At 41.0% G+C, this 19,371-nt stretch overlaps 1 protein-coding gene across 1 annotated transcript in view; it reads right to left on the reverse strand.

The window, feature by feature from the left end:
* LOC115153628 (protein eyes shut homolog) overlaps positions 1-19,371 on the reverse strand; it is a 220,383-nt gene that overhangs the window by 137,007 nt on the left and 64,005 nt on the right. Inside the window, exons 9-11 of the mRNA XM_029699265.1 lie at positions 17,061-17,224; positions 15,461-15,714; positions 12,107-12,211 (exon numbers count right to left, since the gene is read on the reverse strand). Of these exons, the coding sequence (XP_029555125.1) occupies positions 12,107-12,211; positions 15,461-15,714; positions 17,061-17,224 (523 nt within the window). The remainder of the gene's footprint in view (positions 1-12,106; positions 12,212-15,460; positions 15,715-17,060; positions 17,225-19,371) is intronic.

The raw sequence follows: 19,371 nt of genomic DNA on the forward strand, positions 1-19,371 counted from the left end.
ACTGTAGAGAATACAGCCCACAGTTACCATTAGACTACTGTAGAGAATACAGCCCACAGTTACCATTAGACTACTGTAGAGAATACAGCCCACAGCCACCATTAGACTACTGTAGAGAATACAGACACCATTAGACTACTGTAGAGAATACAGCCCACAGCCACCATTAGACTACTGTAGAGAATACAGCCCACAGCCACCATTAGACTACTGTAGAGAATACAGCCCACAGCCACCATTAGACTACTGTAGAGAATACAGCCCACAGCCAACATTAGACTACTGTAGAGAATACAGCCCACAGCTACCATTAGACTACTGTAGAGAATACAGCCCACAGCTACCATTAGACTACTGTAGAGAATACAGCCCACAGCCACCATTAGACTACTGTAGAGAATACAGCCCACAGCTACCATTAGACTACTGTAGAGAATACAGCCCACAGCCACCATTAGACTACTGTAGAGAATACAGCCCACAGCCACCATTAGACTACTGTAGAGAATACAGCCCACAGCCTCCATTAGACTACTGTAGAGAATACAGCCCACAGCCACCATTAGACTACTGTAGAGAATACAGCCACCATTAGACTACTGTAGAGAATACAGCCACCATTAGACTACTGTAGAGAATACAGCCCACAGTTACCATTAGACTACTGTAGAGAATACAGCCTCCACTAGACTACTGTAGAGAATACAGCCCACAGCTACCATTAGACTACTGTAGAGAATACAGCCCACAGCTACCATTAGACTACTGTAGAGAATACAGCCACTATTAGACTACTGTAGAGAATACAGCCCACAGCTACCATTAGACTACTGTAGAGAATACAGCCACCACTAGACTACTGTAGAGAATACAGCCCACAGTTACCATTAGCCTACTATAGAGAATACAGTTACCATTAGACTACTGTAGAGAATACAGCCCACAGTTACCATTAGACTACTGTAGAGAATACAGCCACCACTAGACTACTGTAGAGAACACAGCCCACAGTTACCATTAGACTACTGTAGAGAATACAGCCCACAGTTAACATTAGACTACTGTAGAGAATACAGCCCACAGCCACCATTAGACTACTGTAGAGAATACAGCCCACAGTTACCATTAGACTACTGTAGAGAATACAGCCCACAGCTACCATTAGACTACTGTAGAGAATACAGCCACCATTAGACTACTGTAGAGAATACAGCCCACAGTTACCATTAGACTACTGTAGAGAATACAGCCACCACTAGACTACTGTAGAGAATACAGCCCACAGTTACCATTAGACTACTGTAGAGAATACAGCCCACAGTTACCATTAGACTACTGTAGAGAATACAGCCCACAGCCACCATTAGACTACTGTAGAGAATACAGCCCACATTTACCATTAGACTACTGTAGAGAATACAGCCACCATTAGACTACTGTAGAGAATACAGCCCACAGCTACCATTAGACTACTGTAGAGAATACAGCCCACATTTACCATTAGACTACTGTAGAGAATACAGCCACCACTAGACTACTGTAGAGAATACAGCCCACAGTTCCCATTAGACTACTGTAGAGAATACAGCCACCACTAGACTACTGTAGAGAATACAGCCCACAGTTACCATTAGACTACTGTAGAGAACACAGCCCACAGCTACCATTAGACTACTGTAGAGAATACAGCCACCACTAGACTACTGTAGAGAATACAGCCCACAGTTACCATTAGACTACTGTAGAGAACACAGCCCACAGCTACCATTAGACTACTGTAGAGAACACAGCCCACAGCTACCATTAGACTACTGTAGAGAATACAGCCACCACTAGACTACTGTAGAGAATACAGCCCACAGTTACCATTAGACTACTGTAGAGAACACAGCCCACAGCTACCATTAGACTACTGTAGAGAATACAGCCCACAGCTACCATTAGACTACTGTAGAGAATACAGCCCACAGTTACCATTAGACTACTGTAGAGAACACAGCCCACAGCTACCATTAGACTACTGTAGAGAATACAGCCCACAGCCACCATTAGACTACTGTAGAGAATACAGCCCACAGCCTCCATTACACTACTGTAGACTGTAGAGAAAACAGCAAGTAACACCAAGATCTACTAAAGAGATAATGCTTCATCGTAATCATATGTTTTATAACCCATTCAATCTTTCAACCAATCAATCATATTTATTTTTAAAGCCCTTTTTACATCAGCAGATGTCACAAAGTGCTATACAGATACCCAGCCTAAAACCCCATAGAGCAAGCAATGTAGTTGTAGAGGCACGGTGGCTAGGAAAAACTCCTTAGAAAGGCAGCAACCTTGGAAGAAACCTAGAGAGGAATCAATAGTGCTGAGTGATTAACCGTCGGTTATTTTTCGTTTTTTAAACAACTAGTTAAAATTCAATGTTGTGTTTTTTCTGTGAGCTCGATGTGCAGTTTCTGTAGAGATGAATCAGAGCTAGAAACGGAGACGGAGATAAGAGAGAACCCGCGATCGAGAGGGACAGAAAGCGGTTGCTTCACAAGCCTGAAAATACATGATCTAAGTGATTGATAGTTGGTGTTCCGCATTCTTAAAAATATGCCTTATTTACTTTGAAGAACTACTAAAATAGTGATTTTGTCAGATAGCAGCTCTATAGAGATCTGATGATGATTTGGAATGAAATAAATAATAATAAAGACATCAAATAAAAGGATGGTTAATAAGTGATAAGCAGCAATGGAAAGTCACTACCATCATGGGACTTGTATTGATTATTTTATTCTGTGTCGATACAGCATTCAACCCACAATGCTTTTAAAATTAATGTAAGTTGTTTTAACCAAAATCCGTGACACTTAAAAAAAAAAATCGAACCGAAACGGCCTCAAAAAGCAATAATCTCTCAGCATTAGGAACCAGGCTCAGAGGGGTGGCCAGTTCTCTTCTGGCTGTGCCGGTGGAGATTCTAAAAGAGTACATAGCCATTAAGGCTTGATCGTTCTTCAAGATGTTCAAACGTTTATGGATGACCAGCAGGGTCAGATAATAATTACAGTGGTTGTAGAGGATGCAACAGTCAGTCCGTCAGTTGGCTTTTCATAGCTGAGCATTCAGAGGTCGAGGCAGCAGGTGCAGTCGGGAGGGATAAAGGACTGAAGGAGAAAGTGCCACTGTGAATAACATGACATTTCCTCTGAATTGTTTAAACCATATGTACGGAAAACTGTAATACATTTTTTTTATTATTATTGTATCACTGAATCATTGTATTGTTTGTTTATCTGTCAATTAATTCCGTAAGGCACCAACTCCGGTTTGACACAAAAATAAAATGTCATTCATTCACTCATTTGTGTAAACAAAATGAACATATTATTGCATCTCATTTGAGTATCAAATTAGGCCTCTCTACAAATTAGCACCCCTGAACCTGAACTCTTAGCACCCCTCTACAATAACCTCCTGAACCTGAACTCTCTTAGCACCCCTCTACAATAACCTCCTGAACCTGAACTCTCTTAGCACCCCTCTACAATAACCTCCTGAACCTGAACTCTCTTAGCACCCCTCTACAATAACCTCCTGAACCTGAACTCTTAGCACCCCTCTACAATAACCTCCTGAACCTGAACTCTTAGCACCCCTCTACAATAACCTCCTGAACCTGAACTCTTAGCACCCCTCTACAATAATCTCCTGAACCTGAACTCTCTTAGCACCCCTCTACAATAATCTCCTGAACCTGAACTCTCTTAGCACCCCTCTACAATAATCAACATGTGTATTGAAACTGAGGAATCCTAAAGCGGCTATCAGAGAAACTCAGAAAGTTTGTTCTTTATACAAATGGAGGAGGAACAATGATATGCCACATTTATGCAGATATCCTGCCAGGATGAACAGGTAGAGAAAAATGACTCTAAGCAACATCAACCAGCAAACCACCCGAGACCAGCAAAAAGCATTTTTAAGCTTTTCTGCTGTATGTGCTTTGTCGAATCTCATTTGACAAATAATGAAGTGCAAGGTTCCGTACACATTCACCACACTGTCACAGTACAGCAGTAGAAGCTTGTATCAGCAGGCCTGGGTTCAAATACTATTTTAAATCATCCTAAATACTTAAAACTGTGATTGACTAAGCTTGCCTGTTGTGATGGAATCAAAAGAAAAGTACAGAAAGTGCAAACCCCGTCCACCTGAAACTACTCCAGGTAGACTATACTACAAACACTCAACGTATTTGAAAGGCTTCAAACAGTACTTGAACCCATGTCTATGTATCAGTTCCCTGGATTAGGGAGGCACTATAGCACTATATTTCAAAGGTAGTGTACTATATAGGGAATAGGGTGCCATTTGGGACTCATCCAATGCCTCAGATAACCACCTCAGATCACTATAACATGAGAAATGACAACAACAATATTGCATGACGCTGATATATTAATGAAATATAAAAAGGGATAAATTGAAAGGAATTTCCATGATTAAAATTCCCCTGTAAAGAAACAGACGGCTGTCTATTTGCAAAAATCAAGACAAATATCACTGCATTACCAGTATGAGTTTAATGATCAATATGCCTGGAACACATTATCTGATCTCAAATGGCACCCTATTCATTGTGTAGTCCACTACTTGGTCAAAAGTAATGCACTATATACTGTAGGGAGTAGAGTGCCATTTGGGACGAACCACCGTTGTGGGTATATTCATTATTAACCTCTGTAGCGGCAATGCGTTCACAAAACATGAATTCTTAACCTTTGTAGTGGCAATATCATTCACGAAACATTATATTGTGCTTACAGAATTAAATAAATAACTTAATTCAATACATTAAATAAATCTATGATTGTTATAAATTAGACTCCAGTACAGTGTTGATCAAGCCACTCAGACATCAGAAATCGTATGTCAGAAATGCAGTAAATCTAAACATATTATTTTATGTGGAAAGGAAAACAATGTCAACAAGTGTCCCTGCACGACAAGGCCTGCGTCCCTGCACGACAAGGCCTGCGTCCCTGCACGACAAGGCCTGCGTCCCTACACGACAAGGCCTGCGTCCCTACACGACAAGGCCTGCGTCCCTACACGACAAGGCCTGCGTCCCTACACGACAAGGCCTGCGTCCTACACGACAAGGCCTGCGTCCTACACGACAAGGCCTGCGTCCCTACACGACAAGGCCTGCGTCCCTACACGACAAGGCCTGCGTCTCTACATGACAAGGCCTGCTTCCCTACATGACAAGGGCTGTGTCCAAAATGACACCCTATTTCCTATTGGCCCTAGTCAAAAGTATTGCACTAGATAGGGAATAAACACATTATTATATTATAACTGTAGAATAAGAGCCACCACCAGCTGACCAGCAGTAGTAAAACAGCATGCCATGCAATATTCAAAAGACAACATAGATGCAGTGGAAGATGGTCAAAGAAATCAGACAGGCCAAGGCAAACTTTTTTATTAACATAATTGGTGAGGCAAAGGGAAATTCAAAATTGATCTGGGAGAATCTAAAAAAGTTAACAGGGAAAGACCATAGTAACACTGCAAAAAGACTAGAAATCATGGTGAATAACAATCTAACACAGGATGCAGTCGAAATAGCAATAGCCTTCAATTCCTACTTTATTGACTCTGTCAAGGTACTGACACAGAACCCCTCCACTGGTTTATTGGGCTCAGTGCTAGTGAATGACGCTCAACCTGTCTTCATCATAAGGGAAGTTTCTGAGTCAAAGGTGAACAAGGTGATTAGCTCACTAAAGAACTCTAAATCCAAAGATGTGTTTGGGCTGGACTCTACCTTTCTTAAAAACTACAAAGAGTCACTCATTGGCCCCATTACTAAGGTCACCAACACATCTATTGGTCTGGGGGTGTTTCCAAGGGTATGGAAGTCAGCCATAATAACGGCCATCTTTAAATCGGGCGACCCTGCTGACGTGAGTAACTATAGGCCCATTAGTATACTACCTGTAGTGTCGAAGGTTGTTGAAAAGTGTGTAGCAGAACAACTGATTTCCCACCTCAACAACAGCCCCTTCACATTACACTCCATGCAGTTTGGCTTCAGAGCGAAACACTCCACAGAAACGGCCAACTGCTTTCTTCTGGAAAATGTGAAGTCCAAGATGGACAAAGGGGGCGTTGTTGGGGCTGTGTTTCTGGACCTAAGGAAGGCTTTCGATACTGTTAACCATGAGATTCTCATCACAAAGTTCAACTTTTCCCCCGATGCCTTGAGATGGATGAAATCATACCTTGAAGGCAGAACTCAGTGCGTCAGAGTGAGCAATGAGCTGTCGCCCACTCTTAGCTATGATGTGGGCGTGCCCCAAGGGTCAATACTGGGGCCCCTCTTGTTCAGCCTGTACATTAATGATCTGCCTTCCGTCTGCACTGGGTCTGAAGTTCAAATGTATGCAGATGATACAGTGATATATGTGCATGCAAAGAGCAAACAACAAGCTGCACAAGAACTCACTACTGTAATGGTCCAGGTTACAAAGTGGCTCAGTGACTCGTGTTTGCATCTCAATGTGAAAAAAACTGTTTGCATGTTCTTCACAAAGAAGGCAACAGATGCTACTGAGCCAGATGTCTATGTGTCAGGGGAGAAGCTCCAGGTGGTATCTGATTTTAAGTACCTTGGAATCATACTTGATTCCAACCTCTCTTTTAAAAAGCATGTGAAAAAGGTAATTCAAATAACCAAATTCAACCTAGCTAATTTCCGATTTATACGAAATTGTTTGACCACAGAGGTAGCAAGACTGTACTTCAAATCGATGATACTCCCCCACTTAACATACTGCTTGACTAGTTGGACCCAAGCTTGCTATACAACATTAAAACCTATTCAGTCTGTCTACAAACAGGCTCTCAAAGTGCTCGATAGGAAGCCCAATAGCCATCATCACTGTTACATCCTCAGAAAGCATGAGCTCCTGAGTTGGGAAAATCTGGTGCAATACACCGACGCATGTCTTGTATTCAAGATCCTAAATGGCCTAGCTCCCCCTCCACTCATTACTTTTGTTAAACAGAAAATCCAAACATATGGCAGCAGATCCACAAGGTCTGCCATGAGAGGTGACTGTATAGTTCCCTTAAGGAAAAGCACCTTTAGTAAATCCGCTTTCTCTGTGAGAGCGTCCCATGTCTGGAATACACTGCCATCAGACACACATAACTGCACCACATATCACACTTTCACAAAATGCATGAAGACATGGCTAAAGGTCAATCAGATTTGTGAACATAATCCCTAGCTGTGTATTGCCGCTTTCCATGTTGTCTGTTGTCTGTAGCTTGTGAGGTGTGGAAACACTTTGTTTTTATGGATTTTGTCTTGTTGCTTTTTGTTCTATGTTGCTCTGTCTGTATGCTACATCTTGCTTGTCCAATGTTGCTCTGTCTGTATGCTATGTCTTGCTTGTCCTATGTTACTCTGCATGTGCTCACTGTTCTATGATTGTCTATATTGTAATTGTTTTTATTAACCTGCCCAGGGACTGCGGTTGAAAATTAGCCGGCTGGCTAAAACCGGCACTTTTACTGAAACGTTGATTAATGTGCACTGTCCCTGTAAAAATAAAATAAACTCAAACTCAAACATCTATTCAAATTGCAAATGGGGCCATCATGCCGTACATCAAAATAACATTACATTAGTGTACCTCAGGTCTGTTTGGCTTTCTTATTCTGTTGACCATTAAAAACACCAAGACATTATCGCTGCTCTCATCTGTTGGTTAAATTTCATATGATTGTTTTCTACTGAGGCTTGTAAAATGTAAACGCCTTTCTGAAAATGACTACATTATTGCAGCATGAGGCATGTACATTATAAAGAACTTGTTGCCGTGCATCTGTGATGCACAGGTGTGTCTTCTTAAGTATGTGTGTATTTAATTGGTCTGTAAAGCATGGATGAAGGTGTAGAAGGTGAAACAGTTTGTGAAGCATTGATGAAGGCGTAGATGCCGAAAGAGTTTGTAAAGCATGGATGAAGGTGTAGAAGCTGAAACGGTTTGTAAAGCTTGGATGAAGGCGTAGATGCTGAAACGGTTTGTAAAGCATGGATGAAGGTGTAGAAGCTGAAACGGTTTGTAAAGCTTGGATGAAGGCGTAGATGCTGAAACGGTTTGTAAAGCATGGATGAACGGTTTGTAAAGCTTGGATGAAGGCGTAGATGCTGAAACGGTTTGTAAAGCATGGATGAAGGTGTAGAAGCTGAAACGGTTTATAAAGCATTGATGAAGGCATAGATGCTGAAACGGTTTGTGAAGCATGGATGAAGGTGTAGAAGTTGAAATGGTTTGTAAAGCATGGATGAAGGCGTAGAAATTGAAATGTGGGCTTGTTTTGTTGAGTACTTTCACCTTTTGTATTCTTTCAAGCATGAATTCAATGCAGCATATTCTCAGCCTCCTTGGTTTAAACATTTTTATGGTTTGAGCATGAGTACCTTTTGAACTCTGTAGATATATATATATTTTTTAATCTCCAACACCAGCCACCATTCATTCTAGTCCCTCAAACTCCCTCAATTTAAATGATAAAGAAACGCCTGAACTATTTTGGAAAAGCATACCACACACACACAAATTTTATTTATAGTCTATAGTGTTCTTGTTAAGAAAATAGACCAGAACCAAAACGTCAATTTGTCCTTGTTCCCTGAAATCCCATAAAAATATAAGTATATCCATGTTTTTTTACATTTTACAATAGAGATGCTGAAGGAGATAGACATCGGAAGCATGGTTGGGAAAATTGGGTTAACCTCGCAGACACCCTTTTTCTCTTACATTTGTTCCATCTATGAAGTAAACATCGCAAGTCACTTATCTAATTCAATTCCCGGAAAACACAAACCAGATTAAAACACACCTTAGTCTCTGAATCTGCCGTAGAAATCTGAGCAATAATGCATGTTTTACTGTTTTACTGGGGGTCTGCTTCCCCTCCACTTCAACTGTCACTAAATGACAGAGAAGTTTGTTTCGTACATTTTCAACTGAAAATTTACGATGATGTATTTCACTTCCGTGTTTTATGGTCACGCAATAACATTAGGAGATTAGTGATATATGTTTTCGGGGGCTGAGGGTACTGCACATTGGGCTAAATTGAATGATCTTCTTACAGGTGCAATGCATGTAGAAATGGTATACTAACAACATGGTCTGTTGGTGTTTATCATATTAGGGTCAATAATGTACATCTGGGAAATGTATTGGGTCATTGTTAAACATTGTTTGTAACCATTATTTAAACAGAAAGTGACCATTCTATTGTATATTCACTCCACTGTAAGGATGCAAGGATACCAATAATATCAGAGTGAAACTGTAAACGCGGCATGATTTCTATACCACTAAACATACCAACTACTTCCAACATTCATGTCATCATAAAGATCCTATAATTCATTCAATTATAGAATAGATGATATTCAATTATAGGATCTGTATGCATTTATTGGCCAAATGTTTCATTGTAACATACACAGTGCATTCGGAAAGTATTCAGACCCCTTGACTTTTTCCACACTTTATTACGTTTCAGCCTTATTCTAAAATTGATACAATTGTTTATTCCCCCTTATCAATCTACACACAATACCCCATAATGACTAAGCAAAAACAGGTTTTTGCAAATGTAATTTTTTAAAAAACTGAAATGATCTATTTATGTAGGTATTCAGACCCATCACTCAGTACTTTGTTGAAGCACATTTGGCAGCGATTACAGCCTCAATTCTTCTTGGGTATGATGGGGCCACTCAAGAACATTCACTACGTTGTCTTGGCTGTGTGCTTAGGGTCGTTGTCCTGTTGGAAGGTGAACCTTCTGAGGTCTTGAGCGCTCTGTAGCAGGTTTTTAAGGATCTCTCTGTACTTTGCTCCGTTTCTCTTTCCCTCGATCCTGACTAGTCTCCCAGTCCCTGCCGCTGAAAAACATACCCCACAGCATGATGCTGCCACCACCATGCTTCACCATAGGAATGGTGCCAGGTTTCCTCCTGACATGACGTATGGCATTCAGGCCAAAGAGTTCAATTTTGGCTTCATCTCATAGTCAGAGTCCTTGAGGTGCATTTTGGCAAACTCCAAGCAGGCTGTCGTGCATTTTACTGAGGAGTGGCTTCCGTCTGACCACTCTACCATAAAGGCCTGATTAGCGGAGTGCTGCAGAAATGGTTGACCTTCTGGAAGGTTCTTTCATCTCCCCAGAGGAACTCTGGAGCTCTGTCATAGTGACCATTGGGTTCTTGGTCACATCCCTGACCAAGGCCCTTTTCCCCTGATTTCTCAGTTTGGCAAAGTGTCCAGATCTAGCAAGAGTCTTGGTGGTTCCAAACTTCTTCCATTTAAGAATGATGGCGGCCAATGTGTCCTTAGGGACCTTCAATGCTACAGAAATGTTTTGGTACCCTTCCCCAGATCTGTGCCTCAACACGATCCTGTCTCAGAGCTCTACGGACAATTCCTTCGACCTCATGGCTTGGTTTTTGCTCTGACATGCACTGTCAACAGTGGGACCTTATATAGACAGGTGTGTGCCTTTCCAAATCACATCCAATCAATTGAATTTACCACAGGTGGACTCCAATCAAGTTGTAGAAACATCAATGAAAACAGGATGCACCTGAGCTTAATTTCGAGTCTCATAGCAAAGGGTCTGAATACTTACGTAAATAAGGTATTTCTGTTTTTATTCATTTATTTTTTAATCCATTTTAGAATAAGGCTGTAATGTAACAAAATGTGGAAAAATGGAAGGGGTCTGAATAGTTTCCGAATGCCCTGTAGCTACAGTGCCTTCAGAAAGTATTCACATCCCTGGACTTTATCCACATTTTGTTGCGTTACAGCCTGAATTCAAAATTTATAAAATGTAGACTTTTGTAATTGGCCTAAATACCCCATAAGTGGAATTATGTTTTTTGACATTTTTGGTATTTTATTATGAGCCGCATTTGCTGTTGCGAAAGCAGCTGTTACGCTCATTGTTGGAAGGATCGGACCAAGGTGCAGCGTGGTAGGCGTACATTTTAATTTACTAAAATGAACACCGAAAACAAAAACAAATACAAACTAAACGTAATGTTCAGTAGAGCTACACAGCACAGTACCAAAAACAAGATCCCACAAACTAAAGGTGGAAAAAGGCTGCCTAAATATGATCCCCAATCAGAGACAACGATAGACAGCTGCCTCTGATTGAGAACCATACCCGGCCAACAAAAAAATAGAAAACATAGATTGCCCACCCTAGTCACACCCTGACCTAACCAAATAGAGAATTAAAGGGATCTCTAAGGTCAGGGCGTGACAGCAGCAGCTACTCTTCCTGGGGTCCACACAAAACATGACATAATACAGAACATTAATAGACAAGCGCTCAAGGATAGAACTACATAAAAATGTAAATGTAAAGGCACACGTAGCCTACATATCAATACATACACACAAACTATCTAGGTCAATAAGGGAGAGGCATTGTGTGGTGAGGTGTTGCTTTATCTGTTTTTTGAAATAAAGACTCCCAGCTAAAATCACTGCCAGGTGATCCTAACATGTATTGACTGGGGTGTGAATACTTATGTAAATTAGATATTTCCTTATTTCATTTGGTGAAAAAAAGGTGAAAAAAGGTGAGAATTTTTTTTTTTTTTCAAAAAATGTGCTAACATTTTTAAAACATGTTTTCACTTTATCATTATGGGGTATTGTGTGTAGATGGGTGAGAAAAAATGCAGGCTGTAACACAACAAAATGTGAAATAATGGTATGAATACTTTCTGAAGGCACTGTACTGTATAAGGCATGCTGCATGATTTCTATGCTGCTAGTCAGTAGAGTACTCACCAAAAGGACAGTGATTTCCATGCTGCTATGCTAGTTAGTAGAGTACTCACCAAAAGGACAGTGACTTCCATGGTGCCATGCTTGTCAGTAGAGTACTCACCAAAAGGACAGTGACTTCCATGGTGCTATGCTAGTCAGTAGAGTACTCACCAAAAGGTCAGTGATTTCCATGGTGCTATGCTAGTCAGTAGAGTACTCACCAAAAGGACAGTGGCAGATGTATCCATTCAGCAGATCCATACAGGAACCTCCATTCAAACAAGGCCTTGACCAGCAGTCATTAACATTCTCTGAGCACCATCTCCCTGGAAACACAACAGATTACATTCTGTACATATACCTTGTGCTGTACGTTCTGTGGATGCTCTGTGCACATTTCAGTTGGCTTGGTGTACTTTTCTAAGCTTATTGTTGATGTGTTATAATGTAAATACCTTCTATTGTCTGTTCACTCTACAGTGTATTGTACTTGATATGATCATGTTCTGGGCAAATGGTAATACCAGCACCAGTATAATGTGATGTCCGTACAACAAAGTGACTTTCTATATGATAAAAATGCTTCCCAAGTAAAGAAAGGAACATCAGTAATGCTTATTGACACCGTCACAATCATATAATGTTGTAACATATGATCACATTATATAAAGCAACATTGTACTACAGCAGAATAAGTACTAAACTCAGCAAAAAAAAAGAAACGTCCTCTCACTGTCAACTGCGTTAATTTTCAGCAAACTTAACATGTAAATATTTGTATGAACATAACAAGATTCAACAACTGAGACATAAACTGAACAAGTTCCACAGACATGTGACTAACAGAAATTGAATAATGTGTCCCTGAACAAAGGGGGTGTCCAAATCAAAAGTAACAGTCAGTATCTGGTGTGGCCACCAGCTGCATTAAGTACTACAGTGCATCTCCTCCTCATGGACTGCACCAGATTTGCCAGTTCTTGCTGTGAGATGTTACCCCACTCTTCCACCAAGGCACCTGCAAGTCCCCGGACATTTCTGGGGGGAATGTCCGGGAAGGTCCCAGACGTGCTCAATGGGATTGAGATCCAGGATCTTCGCTGGCCATTGCAGAACACTGCCATTCCTGTCTTGCAGGAAATCACGCACAGAATGAGCAGTATGGCTGGTGGCATTGTCATGCTGGAGGGTCATGTCAGGATGAGCCTGCCGGAAGGGTACCACATGAGGGAGGAGGATGTCTTCCCTGTAACACACAGCATTGAGATTGCCTGCAATGACAACATGCTCAGTCCGATGATGCTATGGGACCAAATTGATCCCGCTCCAGAGTACAGGCCTCGGTGTAACGCTCATTCCTTCGATGATAAACACGAATCCGACCATCACCCCTGGTGAGACAAAACCGCAACTCCTCAGTGAAGAGCACTTTTTGCCAGTCCTGTCTGGTCCAGCGACGGTGGGTTTGTGCCCATAGGCGACGTTGTTGCCGGTGATGTCTGGTGAGGACCTGCCTTACAACAGGCCTACAAGCCCACCTTCCAGCCTCTCTCAGCCTATTGCGGACAGTCTGAGCACCGATGGATGGATTGTGCGTTCCTGGTGTAGCTCGGGCAGTTGTTGCCATCCTGTACATGTCCCGCAGGTGTGATGTTCGGATATACCGATCCTATGCAGGTGTTGTTACATATGGTCTGCCACTGCGAGGATGATCAGCTGTCCGTCCTGTCTCCCTGTAGCGCTGTCTTAGGCGTCTCACAGTACTGACATTGCAATTTATTGCTCTGGCCACATCTGCAGTCCTCATGCCTCCTTGCAGCATGCCTAAGGCATGTTCACGCAGATGAGCAGGGACCCTGGGCATCTTTCCTTTGGTGTTTTTCAGAGTCAGTAGAAAAGCCTCTTTAGTGTCCTAAGTTTTCATAACTGTGAACTTAATTGCCAACCGTCTGTAAGCTTTTAGTGTCTTAACGACCGTTCCACAGGTGCATGTTCATTAATTGTTTATGGTTCATTGAACAAGCATGGGAAAGTGTTTAAACCCTTTACAATGAAGATCTGTGAAGTTATTTGGATTTTTACGAATTATCTTTGAAAGACAGGGTCCTGAAAAAGGGATGTTTCTTTTTTTGCTGAGTTTATATTACTTACACTCTACACACACACACACACACACACACACACACACACACACACACACACACACACACACACACAACTTGATAGAATTGTGGCCCCAATTTAGCTTGTCTTCAGGGACCTTTATGGCATTGTGTACACTCCCACGGGGGTACTAGGGAACACAGAGCTCTGCCAAGTGCTGTATTGTAAATCAATGGTTGTACGGCACGAACACCTAATGTCCCTCAGCCTGCAGACTGCTCAGGCTGACCATTCATTATAAACAGAAAACAGAGCATTCTGCTCCATTGCAAGGGTGCCAATATATACTGAACAAAAATATAAACGCAACATGCAACAACTTCAACGATTTTACTGAGTTACAGTTCATATAAGGAATTAATTTGGTCCTAATGTATGGATTTCACATGACTGCAGCCATGGGTTGGCCTGGGAGGGCATAGGCCCACCCACTGGGGAGCCAGGCCCAGCCAATCAGAATGAGTTTCTCCTCACAAAAGGGCTTTATTACAGACAGAAATACTCCACAGTTTCATCAGCTGTCCGGGTGGCTGGTCTCAGACGATCCCACAGGTTAAGAAGCCGGATGTGGAGGCCCTGGGGTGGCGTGGTTACACGTGGTCTGCGGTTGTGAGGCCGGTTGGACGTACTGCCAAATTCTCTAAAATGACGTTGGAGGTGGCTTATGATAGAGAAATTAACATGAAATTCTCTGGCAACAACTCTGGTGGACATTCCTGCAGTCAGCATGCCAATTGCACTCTCCCTCAAAACTTGAGACATCTGTGGCATTGTGTTGTGTTAAAAACCTGCATATTTAGAGTGACCTTTAGTTGTCCCCAGCACAAGGTGCACCAGTGTAATGATCATGCTGTTCAATCAGCTTCTTGATATGCCACACCTGTCAGATGGATTATCTTGGCAAAGGAGAAATGCTCACTAACAGGGATGTAAACAAATTTGTGCACCACATTTTAGAGAAATAAGCTTGTTGTGCGTATCGACAATTTCTGGGATCTTTATTATTTTTGTTCAGTGAAGTCATCTGTACATATGGGATATTTTCAAGCTTCTATACCATGTTCTCTTTTCGGTTATCATGTTCTGTTTTTCAAGGTAAGGGAACAAAATGTGTTCATTTGTAATTTGGTTGAGGTATTCATTTAACGATTTCAAAGCACCACGATAAAGGATGACAAATATTAACAACACTGAACTAAGAAAAACCCTGCCGCACATTCTTTATTCTATAAATCAAATCTAATCACATTTTATTGGTCACATACACATATTTGGCAGATGTTATTGCGCTTGTAGCGAAATGCTTGTGTTCCTAACTCCAACAGTGCAATAGTTAGTCGGTGCGTTGGTGTGTTGACCTGAAATCAATTGTTTTATGTTATCACAAGTTTGGTAACATACTGGAGGCCTACCTTCAAACCCCGGGGGGCAGTGGCATTGATAGCCTCCGATGACATCCTCACAGGTGGCACCATTGACACATGGGGAACTCTTACACTCGTCCGTCTCCCGCTCACAGTAGCTCCCCTGGAAGCCGAGCTCACAGCGACAAGTATAGTTGTATTGTTGGTCTAGACATACGCCGTGCTCAGAGCAGTGGTGTCCAATACAGTTATCAACGTCCATCTCACAGTAGCTACCGCTGTATCCTCTGGGACAAAGGCAGCTGGTGACAAAGACATCCCATTATAAGATGATATTAACAGACACAGTTCACAGATACTTTCTGACAAGTCTTAAGATGCATTAAGAGTGCCTTGTGATGCATTATAGCTGTCTCCTTTAAGTGAATTGTTACCAAAACATCTAAGAGAATTTCTAAATGGATCTTAATTTTTTTTATTCACCTTAATTTAACCAGGTAGGCCAGAACATTCTAGCATCCTAGAGGGAATTGCAAACCAGCAATTGTTAATGGAGTTTCCAATACCTTTTTCTATTCTGTATAACACAATTGTTGAGTTAACCATCGGAGCAGCGACTGCCTTACACATAGCGTATATTTTTATTGGATAGAGGACAGAGAGAAAGACAGGGAAGATGGGAGAGAGGTTTAGTGCCAGAATGAATGGCCTGTGACAGACTTGAACACACACCGACACAGTATGTGTGTTCTCTGAAGGTAGCAGCCTTAATCAGTAGACTACCTCAGGCTACACATAGACAATACTTAAAACCAGTTACAGTGCCTTCAGAAAGTATTCATACCCCTTGACTGATTCCACATTTTGCTGTGTTACAAATTTGTTGAAATATCTATATATAAGGTGTCAGATATCACATCCTGCATCTCAGATGACAGCGGAGCATGGCATGTGAAGCGGGACAACCAGAGCTTTCACGGAGTGCAAAGCAATAATTTACTTTCAATATATTTGCTAAAATAAAATAAAAACATGTTTTCACTTTGTCATTATGGTGTATTGTGTGTAGACAGATAAAACATTTTTTAATCCATTTTCAATTCAGGCTGTAACACAACAAAATGTGGAATGTTGTTGATGTTGCACAATTCACACAGCGCTCTGTACACAGAATCGTCGGTCGGAACCGGTCCAGGACCGGTCAAAGTCCCCTAAATAGGGGACTTAACGTTTTACTAATAAACACATACAACAGCACACACTTAGCCTTAGAAGGCTTAACATTTAATGTTAAGGGGGCGGGTTACAGTTTTTAATTCTACATCATTTACCATGGTTAATGCCGTGTTCGTATGCCATATGAACATTAGAACAAAATCAATGGGCCATGACATTTTGGAATTTCAGATTCTACCTGTCTAGTTTTTATTTCGATTAGTTGTCAAAGATGATCTTATTTAAAAAATATATTGCTCCATTTTCTTTTCTACATACTTTATATCTGGTTTTAGTCTTTAAAGTTTTACACTGAAAATGTTTCACCAACCCATTTCACAATTCTTTTTATATAATATTATTTGGAATGCCGCTAAATGAATATAGGGGAAACACTGAATAGTGTATTTGAGACCTTGCCTTAGGCACTCACCTGTAGCCATCAATCTCATCTACACAAGTGGCCCCGTTTTGACACCAGTGCTGAACACAATCGTTGATGTTTAAGCGGCAGTTACGTCCTGCCCATCCAGGTGCACAGACACAGGTGGAACTGCTAGCGTTGTTCAAGACACAACGTCCTCCGTTGGCACATGGCTGTAGACAGAAAAGAGAAAATTGTCACACACATCAATACGTATTCATTTACTCCAAAATGACATGTGAAGACATCACACCATTCACACAACAAGTGCTTATTCACTATGTAATACTGTATCTTGGGGACAATACCAAATAACTCAGGCCTTTTGCAAAGCAAATGACATCTTGTTTCTTTTAAAAAGCTGGCAGAATCTTTGATATGATGTGTAGCTAGATTCAATATTGGATTCCATAGCCACGTCTCGTTCCTTCTCTCTATTCCATGTTATATGCCATTTTAATTGTCATCAAAGACAGGATATTGTTCTGAAGCGTAATGTATTGTAATATAATGCATTTCTATATCTCATCGTGATGCGCTGGGATGAATACAGTGGTTAGGCATAACGCAGACAGTGGTTTTCCATCAATACGTAGATAGTGTTTGAGTTTCACAATTTACAGCATAAAATAGATTGTGATTGCTTCGATTAAATTCTCTGCAGGGACAACACTGTCTGTGTGTGTGTGTGTGTGTGTGTGTGTGTACGCGCGCGCGAGTTCCATGTTCATTTGCCAAACGAGACTAAAATGTCCTTATTAATGACAACATTCCAAACCATCATAGAGGTGTGACTCATTTGTCAATATGCTTAGCAACGGTCATCGAAATGTATAAAAAGCTTTTAAAAAACAGTGTACAATTTAGATACTCCTAACTTTATGATTTTTTAAATCAATCAGATATTGACTGGATTATAGAACATAAAACATTGTACTGTCATGGACAAATAATTAATGGAGTTCAGGCATTTTGGTGGGATTTCAGGTATTCAATTTATTGTAAAATGTCACTTTTTTCAGATAATGCACTTATATATATATATATATATATATATATATATATATATATATATATACACACATTTATCTTTGAAATACTTTGAGATAAAATCAAGAAAATGATATGTGCCTCATTTGAATATATACACTGAGGGTATTTGCATACATTAATAAATTAACATAAATGGGTGGAACTGGGCTGAAACCACCCAAAACTTGCTCTGTCTAGGCCTACCTGCACCTTCTAGACTGACTCATTAATTATTCAGTATTGTTGTTGTCACATTCTCTTGCATAATTAAACAAGTATGTCAAGGAAGATACCCATGGGATTTAAAATCAAAACGCTTGGCTATTACACCTATCTAAACATACTTTACATTGTTTGTGAGATCAGATATAATATCACTATCATCCAAGTGTTCCTTGTCAGATGTTTCTTTCATTTCAGCGCATCGAACTAGTAAACATTTCAACTGTATTAAATTATACATTTTTTTTAATTGCACAAAACATCAAAACCCACCAACTTAAAGTTCTCTTTCTTCTCTTTCTTGTGACGTAACTGTCGAGACGGTGCGTTAAATGCCAGACGAAGAGTTATATATAAATGGATGCAACGGAAAGCCAGTGTATTCCATTGAGCACATTTCAGCCATTACCAGAAAGTTTGACAGGTCATTACAAATGTTTCCTCAGTCGTTATGTTAACGAGAAAAAACTAATTGCACAAGCAAGAGTGGAAAAGAATCCCCACAGTAAAATAAAAGCAATCGCGATTCCACGAGATTTAAGTACCAAGTGGATTTTGCATCCCTCAAAACAGGAAATATATGGCTGGAAAGGAGAGACCCTCAGGTGGGCGTGGCATGCACGTTGCTAATATGTAACAGCAGCCTGGGATCTAATAATATTTCATACTTCTTAAATACTTTGAGCATTTTCTTTAGTCTGTATGTAGTGCCAGATGGGCGGGGTTTACTTTAGTCTGTATGTAGTGCCAGATGGGCGGGGTTTACTTTAGTCTGTATGTAGTGCCAGATGGGCGGGGTTTACTTTAGTCTGTATGTAGTGCCAGATGGGCGGGGTTTACTTTAGTCTGTATGTAGTGCCAGATGGGCGGGGTTTACTTTAGTCTGTATGTAGTGCCAGATGGGCGGGGTTTACTTTAGTCTGTATGTAGTGCCAGATGGGCGGGGTTTACTTTAGTCTGTATGTAGTGCCAGATGGGCGGGGTTTGCTTTAGTCTGTATGTAGTGCCAGATAGGCGGGGTTTGCTTTAGTCTGTATGTAGTGCCAGATGGGCGGGGTTTGCTTTA

Source organism: Salmo trutta, chromosome 18 (assembly GCF_901001165.1).
Source record: "Salmo trutta chromosome 18, fSalTru1.1, whole genome shotgun sequence".
In the NCBI taxonomy this organism is placed as follows: domain Eukaryota; kingdom Metazoa; phylum Chordata; class Actinopteri; order Salmoniformes; family Salmonidae; genus Salmo; species Salmo trutta.